The sequence below is a fragment of the Odocoileus virginianus genome, chromosome 17 (assembly GCF_023699985.2).
Source record: "Odocoileus virginianus isolate 20LAN1187 ecotype Illinois chromosome 17, Ovbor_1.2, whole genome shotgun sequence".
Taxonomy (NCBI): domain Eukaryota; kingdom Metazoa; phylum Chordata; class Mammalia; order Artiodactyla; family Cervidae; genus Odocoileus; species Odocoileus virginianus.
This window is the reverse complement of record NC_069690.1, coordinates 33,814,498-33,832,710: the sequence shown is the minus strand read 5'-3', so window position 1 is coordinate 33,832,710 and position 18,213 is coordinate 33,814,498. Positions and strand designations below refer to the sequence as shown.

The window sequence follows — 18,213 nt, the reverse complement described above, 5'->3', positions numbered from 1 at the left end:
TGAGCAACGGAACAGAACAGAAGAACTTAGTGGGCTACAGTTTCATAAAATCAAAGGAAAAGTAGGGAGGGAGAGGAGACCTTGTCTTTTGAGCAGACATCATGTTTTCATCATCAGCTCCTCCAGGTTGAGCAGGGGAGTGTTTTTGTCCCTGTGTGGTCAAGCTATGTCCACAAGTTGTTTTATATGTGTGCAGAGAGCATGTCCTATGGATCATTAAATTAACTGAACTCACTGGCAGGATATGGGTCTCATGCCACTGTTGTTTTGTTTTGGGGAATGTCCTGTGCTTATGTTGCATAGTTTTGCTAAGCAAGCCTGTTTGGTTTTGTGGTTAAGCAGACCTGCTTTCTGGAGTAATCATTAACTCACAGGGGTCTCCCATATTTTTTTCACTTACAGTCTCCTAGTGGGATTAACTATTTAATGACATATTTTGTCCCTTCATTCTGTCCCTGTCATAAGCTTTGGATAAAAATATCACTGTCTTTCTTATTTTTCCAGTTAATTGATAAGACAATTTATTTGTTGGATGTCTGATATTTCCTTCTTGAAGACAACCTCCTCTCCTTAATTACCCCCAAACAACAGGCTTATTTAGAACAAAAAAGTAAGGTCTTTCATTGTGGGCAGAGAGCTGTGGACTGTGTATCAGAGTCCTCTGGCACTTTGTCTCTACTGTTGCCGTCCTTGGTTTGTGTTCACCCTGGTCCCTCACAGTTTGAATGAAGTTTGTTTACTTGTGATGCCTGTGCAGCCTGCGATCCTACAGGACTGTGGTGGGGCCCAGCTGTAGGCTCCATGGTGAATACTTTGTGTTGTCTGTTGTGTTCCCATTGCCTGATACTGTGCCCTTTGGATTGTGTCTGGAGGGGTTTCCAGCTGTAGCCTCACACTGTGGTAGACCTAATCTCCCTTTCCTGATTCTTCATATAATGGTATTTTCCCTGTGTTTGGAGCTATCTTTTTTGATTCTGTAGTCAGTGTATAATGTTTGCCCAAAATTTGGGATGAATATTACCCTTATAAGACTAGAGTCTAGAATCATTGTGAAGAAGATTGGTAATCCCTAGCCGAAGTAACGCTAGTAATTGGAAACAGGTATCTGGATTGATTCCAGTCAAGGAAGTTAGGGTGTAGTCTTTTGGTGGAGGTCTAAGAGTGGGAGGCCCAGTTTTGTAGTATTATAAACCAGCTAGACAAAGAGTGTTAATAGCCCAGAGATGATCTGTGGGACCTTTAACCATCATTTTCCTGTGGCGAAACAGGAACTCTTCACTGGATTTTTCTAGTTTCTTTTTCCTGGTTAATACTTTAACTTAACGCATTAAATTTTTTAAATAACTTTTTTGACTAAGTAATACATTCACGTGGTGCAAAAATCCAAAATGTACAAATGAATGGCTAGTGAAAATTCTCTTCTGTTCTTGTCACCCTGGCCATTTGCTTCCCTTCACTGGAAGTGTAGCCAGTTATACTAATTATGTATCCTTTCTGTTAGGAAACTTTTTAATGAGTATGTTGACTCTTTAAGCAATTTAATATCAGAAAGAATCTGTTGTATAGTATGAGCCTTTCAGGCATGAAAAAGAAACATGTACCATTATAAATAAGTAAATTGACTCTCTGGTCTATATATTTAGCTCATGTGATTTGGTTACATGAGTCTTGAGAAGCTACTTAACTCTTAAATACATTACTGACATGTGGTTTTGTTTTTTCTTTTTGGATCCACAAAGTTAAGAATAGACTTCCATATATAATGGAATGTTTAGTAGGTGGATAGCAACTAGTTTCTACATGTTACTGTGTTTTAGCTATGTCTAATGGCAGTGTATTTCCGTTTGGTGATGAATGTTGTGACAAAGAAGTATAATTTATTCTTTCAGTTTATTTATGGGTATTAACTGTTTACATTTAGAAAATTAATAAGTTTACTATTTGGAGTGCTGAGTCTCTGGCCTACAGTTAAAATGGTGAATGTTAACCAAGAGAAAGAACAGAAGTTTGCTAAGCATTATGGCAACCATTGTATTCTTGCCTGGAAAATCCCATGGATGGAGAAGCCTGGTAGGCTACAATCCATAGGGTCACAAAGAGTCGGACATGACTGAGTGACTTCACTTTCACTTTCACTTTATATTTGGGTTATACTCGATGCATGGAGTCAGACTTATTCAGTGTCTGAGCCTACATTTTATTTAAGGCACTTAAAAAGTAAGAGACTCTTAGTTGTCAGCCAGTAATTGCATGCTATTAATCCTTATTGATTCATTTCCTTTCTTAGGTTTGAAAGAGAAGATAGTGAGGAGCTTTGAAGTTTCCCCAGATGGGTCCTTCCTGCTTATAAATGGTGTTGCTGGATATTTTCATTTGCTGTCTATGAAGGTGAACCATTATTAGCTGTTGCTTTTTCTAGGATAAGAAATTAGTCCAAGTAGGAATAGCCTTGAACCATAACTCATGGTGTCCTTAAATCAGCATCCCAAGTAGAAGAACACAGTGGGGCTTGGAGAGAAGTTGTGGGCAGTAGGGGAAGAAATTTTTTTTTGGAAGTATAGGGAAGAACAAAGTTAAGTAGGTGCTACAAAACAAGAGAACCAGATCATTTTTATTCTACACATTGTGATTCTTCTTTACAACTCCTAACCATTTGATAAGTAATATTTCTTATTTTTTCAGACAAAAGAGCTAATTGGTAGTATGAAAATTAATGGGAGGATTGCAGCATCCACATTCTCTTCAGATAGTAAGAAAGTATATGCATCTTCAGGTAAGTTAACAACAAGATGTGTTTAAATATAAAATTTAATCAAAACTGAGTTTGATTTTAGACTTCTGTGTTAGTAAGAAAATCATTTTTATTTTTAAAATTCATTTTTCACTGCTGTTTGCCTTCTCATTTACTAACTAGTAATGGTGAAAGGTTAACCACTTAAATGTGTACTATTTGGGGAAAAGATGGGAGGAAGATTCACATTTGAAAGATAATTCATTCTGAGACTTTTTTTTTAAAGTATTGCATTTAGGGTCCACCCTCTTTTTAAAATAGTTTTGAAATATGTATTTCGTTATTTCTGTTCCGGGTCTTTACTGCTGTGTGCTGGCTTTCTCTGGTTGTGGTGCCTGGGTGCCAGGTTGTGGTGTGCAGGCCTCTCAATGCAGTGGCTTCTCTTACTGCAGAGTGGGCTCTGGTGAGCCGGCTGCAGTTGTTGCTGCGTGTGGGCTGAGTGGGTGTGCACAGGCTTAGTCGCTCTGCCACATAGGGATCAAACTGGTGTCCCCTGTATTGCAAAGCAGGCTGTTAACCACGGAACCACCAGGGACGCCCCATTCCTTATTTTATTTGTAAAAGTTACTTAGAATCATTATTTCTTTTCTTTTAGCCTGCTTTCACTTGGATGCTGTTTGGAATTTTCTTCACTACTGACTGAAAACAGTTCTGATCTTGATATTTCTGTAGTGCTTTTTTTTTTAATTAATTTATTTTTTTATTGAAGGATAATTGCTTTACAGAATTTTGTTGTTTTCTGTCAAAACCTCAACATGAATCAGCCATAGATATATATATCCCTTTCCTTTTAACCTCCCTCCCATCTCCTGCGCCATCCCACCCCTCTCGGTTGATACAGAGCCCCTGTTTGAGTTTCCTGAGCCATACCACAAATTCCTGTTGGCTATCTATTTTACATTTGGTAAAGTAAGTTTCCATGTTATTCTTTCCATACATCTATCTCACCCTCTCCTCACCTCTCACCATATCCATAAGTCTGTTCTCTTATGTCTGTTTCTCCTTTGCTGCCCTGTAAATAAATTCTTCAGTACCATTTTTCTAGATTCCGTATATGTGCATTAGAATACAATATTTATCTTTCCTTTTCTGACTTTCTTCACTCTGTATAATAGGTTCTTTTCTAGGTTCATCCACCTCCTTAGAACTGACTCAAATGTGTTCCTTTTAGTGGCTGAGTGATGTTCCATTGTGTGTATGTAACAATTTCTTTATCCTTTCATCTGTCAGTGGACATCTAGGTTGCTTCCATGTTCTAACTATTGTAAATAGTGCTGCAGTGAACAGTGGGATACATGTGTCTCTTTCAAGTTTGGTTTCCTCAGGGTATATGCCTAGGAGTTGGATTGCTGGGTCATATGGTGGTTTTATTCCTAGTTTTTAAAGGAATCCCTGTAACATCTTACATAGTGGCTGTATCAGTTTACATTCCCACAGTGTGCAAGAACTGTTGCTGGCTCAAGAATGTTCTTGCTAGTGCCACACGCTCTCAAGCATTTATTGTCTGTAGGCTTTTTGATGATGGCCATGCTGACAGGTGTGAGATGATATCTCATTGTAGTTTTGCTTTACATTTCTCTAATAATGAGTGATGTTGAGCATCTTTTCATGTGTTTGTTAGCTATCTGTATGTCTTCTTTGGAGAAATGTCTTTTTAAGTCTTTTTTCCAGTTTTTGATTGGGTCGTTTGTTTTTCTGCTATTGATTTATTTGTATGAGCTGCAGGTATATTTTGGAAATTGATCCTTTGTCATTTCATTTGCTATTATTCAAGTATCCTGCCTATGTTTTCCTCTAAGAGTTTTATAGCTTCTGGTCTTACATTTAGGTCTTTAATCCACTTTGAATTTATCTTTGTGTATGGTGTTAGGAAGTGTTCTAATTTTATTCTTCTACGTGTAGCTGTCCAGTTTTCCTAGAACCATTTATTTAAGAGGCTCTCTTTGCCCCATTGTGTATTTTTGCCTCCTTTGTAAGAAATAAGGTACCCATAGGTGCATGGGTTTATTTCTGGGCTTTCTATCTTGTTTGATTGGTCTATATTTGTTTCTGTGCCAGTACCATACTGTCTTGATGACTGTAGCTTTGTAGTATAATCTGAAGTTAGGAAGGTTTATTCCTCCAGCTTCATTCTTTCTCAAGACTGCTTCAGCTGTTCTGAGTCCTTTGTGTTTCCATATGAATTATGAAATTTTTCGTTCTAGTTCTGTGAAAAATGTCATTGGTAATTTGATAGGGATCACACTGAATCTGTAAATTGCATTTGGTAGTATAGTCATTTTCACAATACTGATTTTTCTACCCAGGAACATGGAATATCTCTCCATCTGTTTATGTCATCTTTGATTAATCATTGTCCAATAATTTACTGTGTACAGTTCTTTTGTCTCCTTAGGTTAGTTTATTCCTAGATACTTAATTCTTTTTTTGTTGCAGTGGTGAGTGGGATTGATTTCTTAATTTCTCTTTCTGATATTTCACTGTTAGTATATAGAAATGCAAGTGATTTCTGTGTATTCATTTTGTATCCTGCGACTTTGCTAAATTCACTAATTAGCTCTAGTAATTTTCTGATACTGTCTTTAGGGTACTCTATATACAGTATCATCTCATCTACAAACAGAGCTTTACTTCTTTTCCAATCTGGATTCCTTTTATTTCTTTTTCTTCTCTGATTGCTGTAGCTAGACTTTTAGAACTATGTTGAATAATAGTGGTGAACATGGACACCCTTGTCTTGTTCCTGATATTAGGGGGAATGCTTTCAGTTTTTCACCATTGAGAATAATGTTTGCTGTAGACTTACCACATGTTGAGGTAGGTTCCTTCTATGCCCATCTTTTGAAGTTTTAATCATAAATGGGTGCTGAATTTTGTCAAAGGCTTTTTCTGCATCTATTGAGATTATCATATGGTTTCTTTCAATTTGTTAATATGGTGTATCACATTGATTGATTTGCATACATTGAAGAACCCTTGCTTCCCTGGAATAAACCCAACTTGATCATGGTGTATGAGCTTTTTGATGTGTTGCTGAATTCTGTTTGCTAAAATTTTGTTGAGAATTTTTGCATCTATGTTCATCAGTGATACTGGCTTGTAGTTTTCTTTTTTTGTGTTGTCTTTGTCTGGTTTTTATATCAGGGTGATGGTGGCCTGGCAGAATGAGTTTGAAAGTGTTTTTTCCACTGCAAGTTTTTGAAAGAGTTTTAGGAGGATAGGCATTGGCTCTTCCCTAAATGTTTGATAGATTTCTCCTGTGAAGCCATCTGGTCCTGGGCTTTTGTTTTTTGGGAGATTTTTGATCACAGCTTCAATTTCACAGCTTGTAATTGGGTTGTTCATAATTTCTATTTCTTCCTAGTTCAGTCTTGGAAGATTCAGCTTTTCTAAGAATCTATCTATTTCTTCCAGGTTATCCATTTTATTCCCATACAGTTGTTCATAACAGTCTCTTATAATCCTTCCTTTGTATTCCTGCGTTGTCTGTTGTAACCTCTTCTTTTCCATTTCTAATTTTGTTGATTTGATTCTTCTCTTTTTTCTTGATGAGTCTAGTTAAAGGTGTGTCAATTTTATCTTCTCAAAGAACCAGCTTGTAGTTTTATTAATCTTTACTATTATTTCTTTGATTTCTTTTTCATTCATTTCTACTCTGATCTTTATGATTTCTTTCCTTTGGGGTTTTTTTTGTTCTTCTTTTTCCAGTTGTTTTAGGTGTAAAGCTGGGTTGTCTTTTTGATGTTTTTCTTGTTTCTTAAGGTAGGATTGTATTGCTAGAAACTTCCCTCTTAGAACTGCTTTTGCTGCATCCCATAGGTTTTGAGGTGTCATGCTTTGATTGTCATTTATTTCTAGAAGTTTTTTTATTTCCCTTTTGATTTCTTCTGTAACCTATTGGTTATTTTGAAAAGTATTGTTTGCTCTCCATATGTTTGTGTTTCTTACAGTTTTTTTCTTGTACTTGATACCTAGTCTTATAGCACTGCAGTCAGAGAAGATGCTTGATACTTCAATTTTCTTAAATTTACTGAGGTTTGATTTGTGAACCAAGATCTGGTCTATCCTGGAGAATGTTTCATGTGCACTTGAGAAGAAGATGTATTCTTCTTCATTTGGATGGAATATCCTGAAGATATCAATGAGATCCATCTCATCTAATGTAACATTTAAGATTTGTGTTTCCTTGTTAATTTTCTGTTTTGATGATCTGTCCATTCGTGTGAGTGGGGTGTTTTAGTGTGCTACTATTACTGTGTTACTGTCAATTTCTCCTTTTATGTGTGTTAGTGTTTTATGTATTGAGGTGCTCCTCTCTTGGGTGCATAGAAATTTACAATTTTTATGTCTTCCTCTTGAATTGATCCCTTGATCATTTTGTAGTGTCCTTCCTTATCTCTTGTAAGCTTCTTTATTTTAAGGTCTGTTTTATCTGATACGAAGATTGCTACTCCAGTCTTCTTTTGCTTCCCATTTGCATGGAATATATTTTTCCATCCTCTCACTTTCAGTCTCTGTGTGTCTTTAGGTCTGAATTGGGTTTCTTGTAGAAAGCATATATATGGGTCTTGTTTTTATGTCCATTCAGCCAGTCTCTGTCTCTTGGTTGGAGCATTTAATCCATTTACATTTAAAATAATTATTGATATATATGTCCCTATTGTCATTTTCTCAATTGTTTGGGGTTGATTTTGTAGATCTTTTTTCTTATAGGTCCCTTTAACATTTGTTGTAAAGCTGGTTTGGTGGTACTGAATTCTCTTAACTTTTGCTTCTCAGAAAAGCTTTTTATTTCTCCCATCAATTCTGAATGAAATCCTTGCCAAGTACAGTAATCTTGGTTGTAGATTTTTCCCTTTTACTACTTTAAATGTATCCTGCCATTCCCTTCTGGCCTGCAGTTTTTGCTGAAAGATCTGCTGTTAAGTGTATGGGGTTTCCCCGTATGTTACTTGTTGCTTCTCCCTTGCTGCTTTTAATATTATTTCTTTGTGTTTAGTCTTTGTTAGTTTGATTAGTATGTGTCTTTGCATGTTTCTCCTTGAGTTTATCCTTTATGGGATTCTTTGTGCCTTTTAGACTTGATTGACTATTTCCTTTTTGATGTTGGGGAAATGTTCAACTATAATCTCTTCAAAAAATTTTGCATTCCTTTTCTTCTTCTCTTCTTCTGGGACCCTTATAATTCAATGTTGCTGCGTTTGATACTGTCCCAGAGGTCTCTGTTCTTTTCATTCTTTTTACTTTATTCTGCTCTTCAGAAGTTATTTCCACCATTTTCTCTTCCAGCTCACTGATTTGTTCTTCTGCTTCAGATCTTCTGCTATTGATTTCTTCTAGAGTATTTGTAATTTCAGTAATTGTGTTGTTTGTCTCTGTATGCTTATCCTTTAATTCTTCTAGGTCTTTGTTAATTGATTCTTGCATTTTCTCCATTTTGTTTTCAAGCTTTTCAATCATCTTTACTATCATTATTTTGAATTCTTTTTCAGGTAGTTTGCCTATTTCCTCTTCATTTATTTGGACTTTTGTATTTTAGTTTGTTCCTTCATTAGTGTAGTATTTCTCTGCCTTTTCATTATTATTACTTTTTAACTTATTGTGTTTATGGTCTCCTTTTCCCAAGCTTCAAGGTTGAATTCTTTCTTCCTTTTGGTTTCTGCCCTCTAGGGCTGGTCCAGTCATTTGTGTAAGCTTCCTATAGGGTGAGATTTGTGCTGAGTTTTTGTTTGTTTCTCTGTTTTTCCTCTGTTGGCCAAGACTGAGTGAGATGGTAATCCTGTCTGCTTATGATTGGGTTTATATTTTTGTTTTGTTTGTTGTTTAGATTAGTTGTCCTGTACAGGTCTTGTATTCAAGTGGTTTCCTTTGTGGGAGTTCTCACTATTTGATACTCCCTAGGGTTAGTTCTTTGAGCCCCTTTTTTTTGGGGGGGGGGGGTGGGCAAGAATACTGGAGTGGATTGCCATTCCCTTCTCCAGGAGATCTTCTTGACTCAGGGATTGAACCTGGGTCTCCCGCATTGTAGGCAGACGCTCTACCGTCTGAGTCACCAGGGAAAAGTAGAAAGTCAAGAAACACCTGGAGTAACAGGCAAATTTGGGCTTGGAGTACGGAATGAAAGCAGGGCAAAGGTTAATAGAGTTTTGCCAAGAGAGCGCACTGCTCATAGCAAACACCCTCTTCCAACAACACAAGAGAAGACTCTACACATGGACATCACCAGATGGTCAACACTGAAATCAGATTGATTATATTCTTTGCAGCCAAAGATGGAGAAGCTCTATACAGTCAGCAAAAACAAGACCGGGAGCTGACCATGGCTCAGATCATGAACTCCTTATTGCAAAATTCAGACTTAAATTGAAGAAAGTAGGGAAAACCACCAGACCATTCAGGTATGACCTAAATCAAATCCCTTATGATTATACAGTGGAAGTGAGAAATAGATTTAAGGGACCAGATCTGATAGACAGAGTGCCTAATTAACTATGGACGAAGGTTCATGACATTGTACAGGAGACAGGGATTAAGACTATCCCCATGGAAAAGAAATGCAAAAAAGCAAAATGGCTGTCTGAGGAGGCCTTACAAATAGCTGTGAAAAGAAGATAAGGGAAAAGGAAAGGAGAAAAGAAAAGATATTCCCATCTGAATGCAGAGTTCCAAAGAAGAGCCAGGAGAGATTAGAAAGCCTTCCTCAGCGATTAATGCAAAGAAATAGAAGAAAGCAACAGAATGGGAAAGACTAGAGAGCTCTTCAAGATAATTAGAGATACCAAGGGAACACTTCATGCAAAGATGGGTTTGATAAAGGACAGAAATGGTATGGACCTAACAGAAACAGAAGATATTAAGAAGAGGTGGCAAGAATACACAGAAGAACTGTACAAAAAAGATCTTCATGACCCAGATAATCACGATGGTGTGATCACTCACCTAGAGCCAGACTTTTCTGGAATGCAAAGTCAAGTGGGCCTTAGAAAGCATCACTGCGAACAAAGCTAGTGGAGGTGATGGAATTCCAGTTGAGCTATTTCCAATCCTGAAAAGATGATGCTGTGAAAGTGCTGCACTCAATATGCCAGCAAATTTGGAAAACTCAGCAGTGGCCATAGGACTGGAAAAGGTCAGTTTTCATTCCAATCCCAAAGAATGCTCAAACTACCACAGAATTGCACTCATCTCACATGCTTATAAAGTAATGCTCAAAATTCTTCAAGACAGGCTTCAGCAATACATGAAATGTGAACTTCCAGATGTTCAAGCTGGTTTTAGAAAAGGCAGAGGAACCAGAGATCAAATTGCCAACATCTGCTGGATCGTCAAAATCAAGAGATTTCCAGAAAAACATATATTTCTGCTTTATTGACTATGCCAAAGTCTTTGACTGTGTGGATCACAATAAACTGTGGAAAATTCTAAAAGAGATGGGAATACCAGACCACCTGACCTGCCTCTTGCAAAACCTGTATGCAGGTCAGGAAGCAACAGTTAGAACTGGACATGGAACAACAGACTGGTTCCAAATAGGAAAAGGAGTACGTCAAGGGTGTATATTGTCACCCTGCTTATTTAACTTACATGCAGAGTACATCATGAGAAATGCCGGGCTGGAAGAAGCACAAGCTGGAATCAAGATTGCCGGGAGAAATACCAATAACCTAAGATGTGCAGATGACACCACCTTTATGGCAGAAAGTGAAGAGGAACTAAAGACCCTCTTGATGAAATTGAAAGAGGAGAGTGAAAAAGTTGACTTAAAGCTCAGCTTTCAGAAAACTAAGATCATGGCATCTGGTCCCATCACTTCATGGCAAATAGATGGGGAAACAGTGGACACAGTGACTGACTTTATTTTTGGGGCTCCAAAATCACTGCAGATGGTGACTACAGCCATGAAATTAAAAGACGCTTACTTCTTGGAAGGAAAGTTATGACCAACGTAGATAGCATATTAAAAAGCAGAGACATTACTTTGCCAGCAAAGGTCCGTCTGGTCAAGGCTATGGTTTTTCCAGTGGTCATGTATGGATGTGAGAGTTGGACTGTGAAGAAAGCTGAGCACCGAAAAATTGATGCTTTTGAACTGTGGTGTTGGAGAAGACTCTTGAGAGTCCCTTGGACTGCAAGGAGATCCAACCAGTCCATCCTAAAGGAGATCAATCCTGGGTGTTCATTGGAAGGACTGATGCTGAAGCTGAAACTCCATACTTTGGCCACCTGATGTGAAGAGTTAACTCATTGGAAAAGACCCTAATGCTGGGAGGGATTTGGGCCAGGAGGAGAAGGGGACGACAGAGGATGAGATGGCTGGATGGCATCACTGACTCGATGGAGATGAGTTTGAGTAAGCTCTGGCAGTTGGTGATGGACAGGAAGGCCTGGTGTGCTGCGATTCATGGGGTTGCAACGAGTCAGACACGACTGAGTGACCGAACTGAACTGAACTGAGGGTTAGTTCTCTGGTAGTCTAAGGTTGGAGTCAGTACTTCCACTCCAAAGGCTCAAGGCTTTGTCTCTGGTGAGGAACAAAGATTCCACAGGTGGTTTGTTATGGCATTATAAGATTAAAATATATATCCAAATCCGAGGAACCAAAGATGGGAAAAGTTGCTCAGTTGTGTCTGACTCTTTGCAACCCCATGGACTTTATGGAACTTTTAGGCCAGAACACTGGAATGTGTAGCCTTTCCCTTCTCCAGGGGATCTTTCCAAGCCAAAGATCGAACCCAGGTCTCCCACATTGCAGGTGGATTTTTTTACCAGCCGAGCCAGAAGGGAAACCTGAGAATACTAGAGTGGGTAGCCTATCCCTTCTCCAGCAGATCTTCCCGACCCAGAAATCAAACTGGGGTCTCTTGCATTGCAGGCGAATTCTTTACCAGCTGAGCCACAGGGACCCCAGACAAATGGTAGTTTAAAAAAATCAGGCAAATAATCATTGAAATAATGGAATATGCATATACACCGATAAGTATATACACCCATAAGCACAGTCAAAACAGTCCAACAAAAATAAAGTACAGTAGATTGACCTGGTAGACAAAGAATATCAAGAATTATATCTACCAGTTAAGAAGACTAACTAAAACACAAACTGGAAAACAAAACTAAAGCATGGTGCCAAGTGGGGCATAAAAAAAGAAAATAAAATTTATATTTAGAGGAAAGATAAGAATGAAAAGAAAGAAGAGATATGCAGAGTTAAATAGAGGTAGATAAAGAGGATTTATATATATTAAAGATTAACTGCAAGGGGAAAAGAACAGTAGGAAAGATAAACAAAAGAGTAAATGTAGAAAAAGTAATAAAAGATTTTAAAAAGTTAAAATTGAGAAAAGAAAACAAAAAAAGGAAAACTCCACAGAACTGTAAAAGCCCAACATAGAGGCAGAGGTTTGTAACAGCAATAACAAATGTGACTGAGAAAGAAAAGGAATCAGAAGCTTAATTAGATTTTATAGTGCCAATAAAATCGACAACTCCGTCCAAGGTGGGGGGTGGAAATGGAAGGAAAAAAAAAATCCAAAAGAATCTATAGAACAAGTCCAAGCATAAAAATAATAAATGTTTTTCGTGAGCCACTGCTGTCAGAGTCCTTTCTCTTGCTGGGAGTCCCAGTCCACCTTACCTCCCTAGGATGCCCTCCAGCACTGGACCTGCTGTGGGGGCAGCTGAGATTCTAATCTGGTCCTACTCCTATGCATTCTTGCCTCCAATATTCACAGCTGTCAGAACTAGTGCATTTTCTTTTGTAGGAGCTCTCAATGTCTTTTTATATATTCCATAGACATAGAGTCTGCCTAGCTGATCTTGTGGATTTAATCTGCAGCCTGTACAGCTGGTGGGAAGGTTTTCAGTCTTCCTGCCATGCTGCCCAGGAGTTTCGATTGTGGTTTTATTACCACCTCTCGTGGGTCGTCTACTGGTGTTTGCTCCTGAGGCTTCCCTTGAGGTCTTCGGTCTGCCCCTGTGAGGGCCAGGTGTGAAGGTTGTGCAGCTGCTTGGGTTGCAGGAGTTCTGGTAGCACCAGGTACTCAGGGGAGCTGGCGGCCAGGGCAGCAGGAAATATAGTGCTCTAGAAGGGTATGGCAGCCAGTATTGACTGATACACTCCAGTATCCTTGCCTGGAGAACCCCCCTGACAGAGAAGCCTGGCAGGCCACAGTCTACAGGGTCACAGAGTCAGACATGATTGAAGTGAGCCTGAGTGCATAGATGAAATACTTTTTTTGCCTGTAGCAGCTCTGCTCCAGTGAGAGTTGAACTTGTAGGTGACGCAGCTGCTTGGCTTGTGGGGACCCTGGCGGTGCCAAGTGTGCAGGGACATAGACTCCCTCTGCTGCAGGATTTATGGCCCTATCATCTTTCCAACCCAGGAATTGAACCTTGCCGCTCCCACATTGTAGGCAGATTCTTTACCACTGAGCCACCAGGGAAGCCCAGTCAGCATCTATTTTCCCTATTAATTAATTAATATGCTAGGTTTTTTGATGAGTAAAGAATAAATATTGGTACAGAGTAGTAATGTTCCTAATGAAATTGTCCTTGTGTCCTGGGGAGAGTCAGAGTTTGGGAGAAGAGTTGAAAGGTCAGCAGGGGTACTAGGATTTGGTTATATGAATTGGATATATATATTAAATATTTACACAGTATGATGGTCTAATTTACCATAGGAAAGTTCCTTAAATTAGAGAAGGAGTAATCAAAAGTTGAGCCTTGGTATGTTAGGGAATTACCTGTATTTTGATTGGTGTTCTCCCCCTTCCCTTTTTTCTCCTTTCCTCCTTGTGTAAGAAGTGATTTATGTGATTAGCATCGTGTTGTTCATATTACCTTGTTTTATGTATATGAAGAATATTTTGATAGGATTGTTGAAGAAAGAGTTCACCTTTTTGTCTTTTCAAAGAATGGTAGTATAGAAGGGTGAACATTAGAGCAATAATCACAGTAAAGAGAGAACATAGATGAGTGAGAGGCTACTTTTGAGATGCATACAGGGTGATGATACAGATCTATAATGGGTCTGAGGAAGAGGGTGATCATCAATATATGGAGTATATAGGAGAGAGAAGAAAGAATAAGGACAGATTTTGGTTGTTAGATGGCTATTTCTGTCATGAAAATGTGTTCTCATCAGATTTATTATCCCCTCATTCTCCCGTCTCTAAACTATTTGTGCTTATTACCCAGAATTGTAAAGTTCAGTTCAGTTCAGTCGCTCAGTCATGTCTGACTCTGTGACTCCATGGACTGCAGCACTTCAGGCTTCCCTGTCCATTGACAACTCCTGGAGCCTGCTCAAACCCATGTCTGTCAAATTGGCGATGCCATCCAACCATCTCATCTTCTGGTCGTCCCCTTCTACTACTGCCTTCCCTCTTTCCCAGCATCAGGGTCTTTTCCAAGGAGCCATTTCTTCGCTTCAGGTGGCCAAAGTATTGAAGCTTCAGCATCAGTCCTTCCAATGAACATTCAGTACTGATTTCCTTTAGGATTGACTGGTTTGATGTCCTTGCAGTCCAAGGGACTCACAAGAGTCTTCTCCAACAGCACAGTTCAAAAGCATACCTCCTTAGAATTGTACACACTTCCTGAATTATATCCTTTTAGTCTAGACCAATTCTTCCTTCACTTCTTCCTCCCACTCTTGACATCATCAGTATCATCGTCAGTTTGGTATCTAAATCACCTAGCCTTACATATTAGGTACTCTAATACCTATTGATAAATGTTGGAAAACCTGTGCTGGTGGATATTTTGTTTTTTTCAAATTTTGCTCCAGTTATTTGTCTGAGTGAAACGTAGGAACTTTTCTGAAAGCTCAACTCAAGCCAAGAGTTTGTGATTTTTCACTCTAAACCTAAAGATACTATTTGTTAGTGACTAATGGGATGTAGTTTTGTATATGTGAAAATGTATACAAGCAACGTTTTTTAGGCCAGTTTTCTAGACCTAGGACATTTACAGTTCTTTTTAATAACTTGTACTATTAAAGAGGAACTAAGAGTGAATTCAGTTGCCTTTCAAGTTTAAAACAAAGTTAACTAACACCCCCTGCCCTTTTTTTTGGTTCTTTCAGGGGACGGGGAAGTTTATGTTTGGGATGTGAACTCTAGAAAGTGCCTTAACAGATTTGTTGATGAAGGCAGTTTATATGGATTAAGCATTGCCACATCTAGGAATGGACAGTATGTGGCTTGTGGGTAAGTAAACAGAGGTTCTGGTAACCTTTAATCACCTTTTGCTAATGAAAAAATATTACAGAATTGAATATACTAGATGATACTTGAGTAGTTCTGTTTATAGGAAGTGTTTAGTGATATCAAATAATAAACCCAGGTCTTTTACATTTTATTGTCTTAATAAAATTTCTTAATATTTGTGTTTAATAATATTAATGGCGTTTTTTCAGCTCTTTAGCAAAGGAAATACTGGACTGCCTTCTTGTGTGCATGCATCCTAAGTCGCATCAGTCGTGTCCAACTATTTGTGACCCTATGGACAGTAGCCCTCCAGGCTCCTCTGTCCATGGAATTCTCCAGCCAAGAATACTGGAATGGGTTGCCAGGCCCTCCTCCAGAGGATCTTCCCAACCCATGGATCAAACCTGTGTCTTTTGTGTCTCCTGCATTGGCAGGCAGGTTCTTTACTACTAGTGCCACCTGGGAAACCTGGACTCCCTTATTATGTTACAATATTTTTTTTTCTTATGTTTGGAATATTTAAGTCTTAAAGATACTTAAAAGTGTATGTTCCTTCATCTAGCTATATAGTATAAACCAATAACATGTTTTTTGGGATACTGTTGTTAGTATTATAGAGATCTTGAAAGTATTACCTAGTACATGTTATTGTGTCATTGCCGAGAAAAATGGTTATTACACTGGGGAAAAGATGGCTTTATTGTCCTATTTTATTTTAAAGATGGAGGATAGGAGAAGGAGGTGTTAGGATACTTACCTGTAATTCTAAATGATTTTTACCACCAAATCACTACTCAGCAACTGTAATTTTAGAACTTCCAGAAGTCGATCTTTATGACTATTAGATTAAATACAATTGATCCATAAAGAGTTTTCATTCAGATTCTCCCTTGTTGGGCTGTCCCCTGGATCCAGAAGCATAGCTTACTCACCACTTTCTCTTCAACACCTCCTTCAAATGCTAAAATTGGGGAAACTGCCTATAAATATCCCCACCACCATTTGGGTATTGGTTAGCAGCTACCTTGTAGCCTGGGAAGAAAGGAGAGTAGAACCAGGCTGTGGTGCTTGGAGGCCAGGCTAACACCATGTGAGTCTGACAGGCAGAGGGACAGCCTGAGCCCAGCGTTTGCTAGAGCATAGCAGTGTGTGATTAGCAAGTCTTTTGAAGTTCCTTTAAAATGTAGACTGGTAGTAAAATTATAAGTAATTTTAAGCAGACCTGCTTTACCTTTGTAAACTGCACAAACATAACCGTCACTCAGATTTGTGAAGTTAATCTTTTTCTGGTCTTTGCCTTCTTTTTGTATTACTTTTTATTAATCCCCTTTGACAGGCCCAGAGAGGAAAGAATCTAATATTAGCCATTTAAACTCATTTGATTTTAATTGCTTGTCAGTGTAATTGAATTCTGATGTGCTTGGTCAAAGACCATTCCTAGGTTTTTATTGTTAAACCTGTAAAAAAAAAAGGCCTTAACCCTTCTTAGAGGAGTTTCTCATGTAGGGGGAAGAGATTTTGGTGGTACAGTCAGAGCACAGGTAGGAGAAACAACTCATTTAGCTAGTTGACTATCTGCTCCTTCCCTTCCTCCCACCTCCCTCTCTTCCTCTCTTGATCTGAAAATTTATATGATAGTGTCCTTTAACTCTTCTCAGTGTCCTGGCTTAAAGTGGATGCTTTTGATTTACAGCTTTGCTCTGATAGGGACATAGGAAACTCAGAATATTGTAAATAGAGGGCTTTTATTTTATAGTGCCTTTTTAAAAAATGGATTTGGTTAATGTAAGGCTTGCTACAACTCATGTTGTTTGGTTTTCAGTTATGTGTTCTTTCCATACTGCCACCCCCTAAGTATTTTGATTTTATTTTAAAAGACTACTGAAAATTCAGACTGTAGAAAACTACAAAATTGGTTATGATTTAGGGCCTGGAATTAATAGTTCTTTATTTCAGTGTTCTCATGAACCCATATAATATAATTGGGTTTCATTTTGCTTCATCTAGAGATTCTTTAAGACATGTGTGCTTTATAATGCAAAAAAAGCCTGTTTTATTCAGTGATAATGCTTTTGCTTCAGTTTCCTCATTCATAAAACATTTATTGGGCCTTGAGCTGGGGATTGTGAGATAGAACAATACATTTTCACCTTTTCCTAGTTGATGATCTTATGTGGGGACATAATACATGTATCGTTATTCACAAGGCAAGCCATCAAACCATCATAAGGGCTGCAGTTTAGATACAGTGTTTCAATTTTAAAAGTGTTAGGAATGGTGAAGGCTGTTATTTGGAATGTCTGAAAGGGTCTTTGTGGGATATTGGCACTTGAGCTGGGCATTTTGAGGGCCAGTTGGAATTCAGAGAAAGGTATTGCAGATGGTGAAGAGAATTCAGGTTTGTGTTCTGAGAGGAGTATGGATGGGGTGACTCTTAAGTGGGGTGGGGGGGTAGGCTACAAAGGTAGAGAAGCGGGCAGGTAGAGAAGTCTTTTAACCTGCCGTGCTGAATAATGTGGACATTATATTAAATGAAAAGAGAAACCATTAAAGATTTTTAAGCAGAGAATCATGATGATAATTGAACTTTAGGGTTTGAAGTAGATAATTCTCATAGACTTTAGAAGGGGAATAGAGGTGCAGGTGAATGAGCCTTGAGGTCATTGCAGTAATCCAGGCATTGAGTAATAAGGATGGGAATGGGAATAGGTAGATAGGTAAATGATGATTTCAGTGTATGTCCTAACTGCTTAGAAAATTGGGATGAGAGAGGAGTGACATTCTAAGGCTCCAGGCCAAGACAGAAGAGTAGAGTTGTCCATAGAATGAGGGTGGATGTGGGAGGGAGGCATGTCAGAGATAGGTTCACAGGGCAGTGTTTATAGGCAGTTAGCAGTGAGTGGAGTTAGATTAAAGGCAGTCGTTTGATGGTCCTTGGGAGGAAATGAGATGAGAGAGACATTAGAGCTAGGTTGATCTGGCTAATCGCCATCATTCTTGTTGGGGAAGAGTTTTCTGTACTAGGACATTTGTGGTTGCTGATCTGCTAATGGATAGGCTGTTCTTGATTTAGGAACCTACTTCCAGTCCAGTCAGTTGTGACTGGGGGGGTGGAAGGATGACAGTCATGTCTATTTTTTTAGTTAGGAGTTCAGGGATGAGAGCTCCCTTTTCTTTGTTCTTGTTTTTCCACTTAGGATGCCCTGGTTTTTT

At 38.6% G+C, this 18,213-nt stretch overlaps 1 protein-coding gene across 1 annotated transcript in view; it reads left to right on the top strand.

The window, feature by feature from the left end:
* Positions 1 to 18,213, top strand: part of UTP18 (UTP18 small subunit processome component) — a 64,096-nt gene that overhangs the window by 26,914 nt on the left and 18,969 nt on the right. Inside the window, exons 8-10 of the mRNA XM_020914039.2 lie at positions 2,288 to 2,388; positions 2,683 to 2,773; positions 14,877 to 15,000. Coding sequence (XP_020769698.1) covers positions 2,288 to 2,388; positions 2,683 to 2,773; positions 14,877 to 15,000 — 316 coding nt within the window. The remainder of the gene's footprint in view (positions 1 to 2,287; positions 2,389 to 2,682; positions 2,774 to 14,876; positions 15,001 to 18,213) is intronic.